Source organism: Pholcus phalangioides, unplaced genomic scaffold (genome assembly GCF_987345545.1).
Source record: "Pholcus phalangioides strain wild (caught in Gottingen) unplaced genomic scaffold, Ppha-v1.0 ptg000001l_1, whole genome shotgun sequence".
Classification (NCBI taxonomy): Eukaryota; Metazoa; Arthropoda; class Arachnida; order Araneae; family Pholcidae; genus Pholcus; species Pholcus phalangioides.
Window position 1 is genome coordinate 3,432,587 of NW_028301594.1, and position 6,000 is coordinate 3,438,586.

At 36.9% G+C, this 6,000-nt stretch overlaps 1 protein-coding gene across 2 annotated transcripts in view; it reads left to right on the forward strand.

Moving 5' to 3' along the window:
- LOC149089690 (uncharacterized) overlaps positions 1–6,000 on the forward strand; it is a 184,354-nt gene extending 178,354 nt beyond the window's left edge. For both annotated transcript variants that reach the window (XM_089237907.1, XM_089237989.1), the window contains exon 27: positions 4,095–6,000. In XM_089237907.1, the coding sequence (XP_089094033.1) occupies positions 4,095–4,329 (235 nt within the window). In that variant the 3' untranslated portion in view covers positions 4,330–6,000. The remainder of the gene's footprint in view (positions 1–4,094) is intronic.

Genomic DNA, 6,000 nt, shown 5'->3' on the forward strand with positions numbered 1-6,000 from the left:
TTCGTCCGCATCTTTGGCTACTTTTTAAAGCTTATTTTGCACTGAATTTTTTTAATTATTTGCCATAAATACCCTTAAAAACACCATATGAGGGTCTCTGTTCATCAAATATGATGTATCCACATACGTCTATCCCTTTGTTTCCTTCTGAGATTGAGATATAGCAACTTTAACTTCCTTTTGTCCATACTTTACAATTTTATACAATAAAACCTGACAACAAGGCCACTGACGGGACCAAAATTATAAGTCGTTTTGTTCATCACGAATATTTAATTGACTACATACTTTAATAAGTTTTAAATCTAATTTAAAAATTTTAATTTTTTTTCTTTTTAAATTTTTAAAATTATTAAAAAAAATAAATATTTGAAATATTATTTTAAATATTTATTATTTTTTTAAATTTTTAATCTTTTAATTTTTTAAACTTAAAAAAAGATACTTTTATTAAACAATGTTATCCACGTACGGTGTTCACTCAGGGCCGGATTAAGACGTTTGAAGGCCCAAAGCACTTGAATATTTTTGTTGTTCCCCCGATACCTAGAAGTATATTTTACACGATATTCAGTCTATAAACTGGAAAAAATGAAATTTTAATATTTCAGAAGTGACTAATCTAAGGATGGAATTTCACTATAAAAGGTTTATGAAAGTTATTTTATAAAACTTGAAAAAAGCAACCAATAAATTTATCGATTGCATTCGAGCAAATGCAACCGATTAGCTTATTGGTTGCATTTTTAAAGGAATTATTATAAAATTTTCATAGTGTAATCCGGGCTTAAAGCCGGGATTATACTACAAAGTTTTATAAAAGATCTTTTATAAAAGTGGAAAAACTCAACCAATAGGTGCGTCGGTTGTATTCAAGCAAATGCAACCGGTGATCTTATGGGTTGAATTTTTCACGTTTTATCAAAGAACTTTTACAAAACTTTTATAGTGTAATCCCGGCCTAAGGCTGGTATTATCCTATAAAACTTTGATTAAAAATTATTTTATAAAACTTATTACATTCGAGCGAACTCAACTGATCCGCCTATTGGTTGCATTTTTCAAGTTTTATAAACGAACTTTTATCAAACTTTTATAGTGTAATCCCGCCTTAATACAGAATTGTGATGTGAATGTCTGAAAGGATATGCGGACCCGTGTCCGCATCCGCTCCGTGTGAAAGGGGCCTAAAGGGGCTGAGAGCGGACAGATACACATACAATAAACTTGATCATGTGTGATTCTACAGATATAATCAGCCATTCCCTCCGACATGGTCTCGTCCTTCTTCGGGACAATGGCTGAAATTGGCGATCGGTTATAGAGTTTGGGCCTCGTTCGGTTCAATAGAATTTTCTAACATTCCAAGAGGGTCAGGACAAATGTATGGTCTTAAGCATGTAAATATTTCGATCGGCCAGGTGTTCTTTCCGACAAGTCCAACACGAGCTTATCCAAAGAGGATCTACTACTTCCCCACAAAGAAATAAAATATTTATTGTATAATAAATATTTATTTATAAAGTGACTTTTATAATATGACGCATATATAACTTATGTCAGCATGTATATGGCATAATAATTAAATATTTTATATTTTCATTAACACATGTTTGCTTTCATGCCATCGGTAGAAAGTAGCAATCATTTAATTTTTTAAATTGCAACACATAGTTATATTTTTAATCAATAGGTAGCAGCAGAGGTATTAGCTTATATAGGCGCATTTACTATAGCAAAGTACAGAAGAATATATATATATATATATTAAGCGAAAATTTTCACTTAATTTCACCAGTTTGCAAGTAGGAAAATGTTGAACAACCCTCAACTCAACCGTAAATAAGACATTATTATTTAATTATTAAAATTTTTTACATGCCCCACAATTCGACACTATATTTCCCTCTGAATTATTATTTTCAAGAGGTCCCGGTTTTACTTATCAGTGAATTTGCGTTATATCAGGATTTGTCCTGGTTTTTCAGTTGCGTAATCTGATTACACTATCCTAAGATAGCGTATGACAAAGTCCGGACCCGAACAGTAAATCGGGTATAAATTATCACATGTACTGTAATCACAGTAAAGAATGCGGAACAAAGAACTCTCCAAGGCCAAGTCAAAGGCCGAATAAAGAAGCTTGGGATATAACTGTTCGCAAGTTTAACGGGTTCTTAAGTGAACCACTGGACCAAAAACCATCTTCAGCTTCTGGAAAAACGTAGAAATCTGTACAAAAATATAATATCCGATGTTTTTCTCACCAAATGGCACATCTCATTTTCTCTACGCTCATCTCGAAAAAATCAAAGAAAGCACGGGCGTGTTTACCCAAAAGAGCACCTTCACCAAAGGATTCTCAACTTGGAGGGGGGTGAACTATATAATAGCGAACACATTGGAAATATCATGTCAATACTCTTTGGAAGCTAAAACGTGAAGATGAAAAGTATATGCCACATAAAAATGGAAAAAGTCCCATTTTTTTTTTTTTTAAATTTGAGAAATTTCATTTCAATTCCAGTTTTATTTTCCGTTAAACGTTTAGAAACGCGACTTTTATGCTAAAAGTTATTCACAGTTTTCACAATTACTATCAGTGTGTGAAAAAAAAAAAAATTATCTTTCTTTTTGTCATTTTTCAATATTCCGGTCACACAATAAGTCAATGATGAATGACCAATTCATACAAATATCGATCTCCTCAGGGGCCCGTTCAAGTATTACGTCATCATCGATGGGAGAGGGGAGGGGGGTTCCGATTTGCTGACTTTTGATGACGAGGGGGGAGGGGAGGAGGTGTTTGGATGATGCTTACGTCATCAACCACTCTTTATGAAAATATGAGCTATTCCTAATGGCATCTTACTCGGTGAGCCAAAAACGAGAAAACCTTTCGATAGTTTGTGGGCACTTGAAGTAACATTCCTTACTATTGATAAGTGCCCTACAGAGCCACTTTAGTGATCTCTAATTTTTCGCGATCCAAGTGATCTGGTGTCCGGGCAGCTTAAGTGCTCTAGAACTGTGCCACGCATCACTCAAGTGATCCCTAATTATACGCCGTGGATCACTTAAATAATCTGAGAGTGTGCCGCGGGTAACTTGAGTGATGTAGAACCGCACTGGGACCCACTTAAACGCTCTAAAACTACGTCACACGTCTCTCAAGGGATCTCCAAATATGTCACGGATCGCTTAAATGTTCTGGAACTGTGTTCCGGATCATTTAAGTGATCTGAAAATGTGCCGCGGGCCGGCTGAATGTTCTGGAATTGTACCACGGTACACAAGCGATCTGTAAATGTGCCGCTTAGTTCATTTTTACAAAATTAGGTTTGAGGATGGCAGGCCGCATCAGATAACCCCCACGGCCATATTTGGTCAGCGGGCTTATGCGATTTATCATTATGTGGCTTAGAGGATGGGTTGCAATGAATTTATTAAAGATAAATTTTGAGTTCATGGCCTCCAAATAACATTGAAATTTACAGAAATTGATTATAATATATATAAAAGTATTTTCTTCCGAAATTTCAATTAAAAAATATTTTTTTGCATTAAAAAAATAAAATTTAGATCGTCGGGGGGGGGGGGCCGCCTACGTCTCTGATCCCGCCAATATGCGTTAGGATTCAGAGGGGCAGAGCTGATGACGAAATTTTACTGACAAGGGGGGAGGGGGTCAAAAAATGGCTAAAAAATTTGCTTACGTAATACTTGAACGGCCCCTCACCACAAAAACAATGTTTGAGGAGAATAATAATAATTCTCATGATTATTCGGACTAAGCCAGCACCTTCTAGAGATAGATCTATCTCTAGGAGGTGCTGGCTAAGCACAGAAATCCCAACTCCTACTTTTAGTACATGTACAAAGAAAAATTTTTTTGTGTTACACACAGTGTTATTTATGTTCCTGGAATGGCTGAAAAATTCTCACTTTTATTTTTGGTTCTTTCTGTTCCTACCGCTTTCATATTTGCTTTTTTTCCTTTGGCTTTTAATAAAATTGTGTTCGTCTGTAGATTCTTCGCATTGACGTTCCCTTTCCTTTATGCGAACGCCGCTTCTTTTTCTTACTTTTTCCAGTGACGATTCCAGCAGCGAGACCACTGTGTTGCTGAGGAGGCCACCTACGGACAGCAGCATCAGCGACAGGAGCTCGCCTTTCCTGCAACACATCGACAACAGCTCCTCGCAATCGGCCGAAGTGTCCGAGTGGGAATCGAGCGCTGTCCAACTGCAACATCAACACAGCGGCGAATCCTCACCAGTCATCTTATCGCCGACCGATCAGCTCAAGACCGAAAAGGATGGCAATTGATCAGTACTCACTCACACAAACAAAGAATTTCAATCACCGGGGGAATATCGCGATTGGAGCTTTGTTTCAGTGATCTCCTAACACATATCATCACTGGTCTTGAACCCGATTAACTTCACTCATCACTCGTCGATCTTGAAGACAATCATTTGTTTTTAATATATACTCGTACTCTTACGTATGTGTGCTGAACCTTTTCTTCATTCCCCCCCCCCCCCAATGCCTGGTGCATTTTTCACGCAAATCTTCGAGTGACGATGGATGGAGACGCGTTCAACTAAACACTAAATCCCTATCACAAGACTATGGACCGAGAATATCGCATGTACTATTTGAGCGAAAGATATTCACGCCTTAAATACTGCATAAAAGAAAACAATTTTCTAAAACATATCAATGAACTGTCAATTTACGTGTTTGCAATTATTCCGATTATCACCTTGAACGAACTTGTTTTTGGAAAACACATTCAATTTCCTCATTACTATCTGTGATGTCTTCTCCTGTTTCAACTTCGTTGTATGTGGCTCCGAATTTTTCATCAGCTTTGCTTTTGTATTTCCTCTTCCTGTGCCCTTTATGTATATACAGTATATTCTGAATATACACACACACAACGGTGATCGAAAACCGATTTATTTACGTGGACCAAATAAGTTTATGCAAATTCGTGTACGATATCATGAAGAAGAAAAAAATCATAAAATATATTACTCTATTTTCTACTGAATATTCCTGTGTGTGGCATGTGCGGATAAATTTGGTCTTAGCTTGACTTTAATAGTACATCACTTCTAATCGTGATTATATGTATATTTCAGATCTTCCAATTCCGGAGTAAAAGAAAAGAAGGGGGGGAAATTTGTGCGAAGTGTTTGGTAATGATTTGTGCTATTACAAAATTCTCATCTGTACAAAAAAATTCTAGGATACGAACCTTTTGCTTTTTATACGAACTTCAGCAAGTCCAAAAGTTTTGTTTTTCCTAGTTGCCTGCAGTGTGACAAAGCAGGATGGAAATATAGATAGTGCTGTTATGTTTGTTATCTGAGGTGACGATAGGGAAGACTGCGTTCATGTAAGACTAAGGTAGCTAATGACGATAGTGCCCCCCCCCCTCCCCCGGGAGACAGGCACCAGACTTTTTCACACTAGGTGATGTAAGTACATTGTCCCAGAGGAAGTCGGGTGCCTCCGGGAAACCAAACCATTTATTATTATTCTACATAATGAATGAATTATTTATAATTAATTCATTTAGTGGAAAGAAAACGAAAATGCCTTTCATCACAGGATGTTTGAGCATTATTTATATGCATGGGATTCAGAGCGTTCAGAAACAACTGGCAGATTCAGAGGATTCAGTAAAAACTGGTGTATCCAGAGGATTCGGTAAAAACTGGTGTATCCAGAGGATTCGGTAAAAACTGGTGTATCCAGAGGGTTCGGTAAAAACAGTCGGATTCAGAAGGGGCGGTAAAAACTGGTGGATTTAGAGGTATAAAGAGGTGTATTCAGAAGGCAGGGGAGTAGGCAGGAATGTCCTTTGGAGGGGGGACAAAAAATTTTCTTCTGAGAAGTTTGGAAAAAGGCTTTTCAAAAAACATTTTAATTCATAGAGAGAAAGAAATTGGTTAAAATACTGTTAAGTGTGTGTGTGTGTGTGTGGGT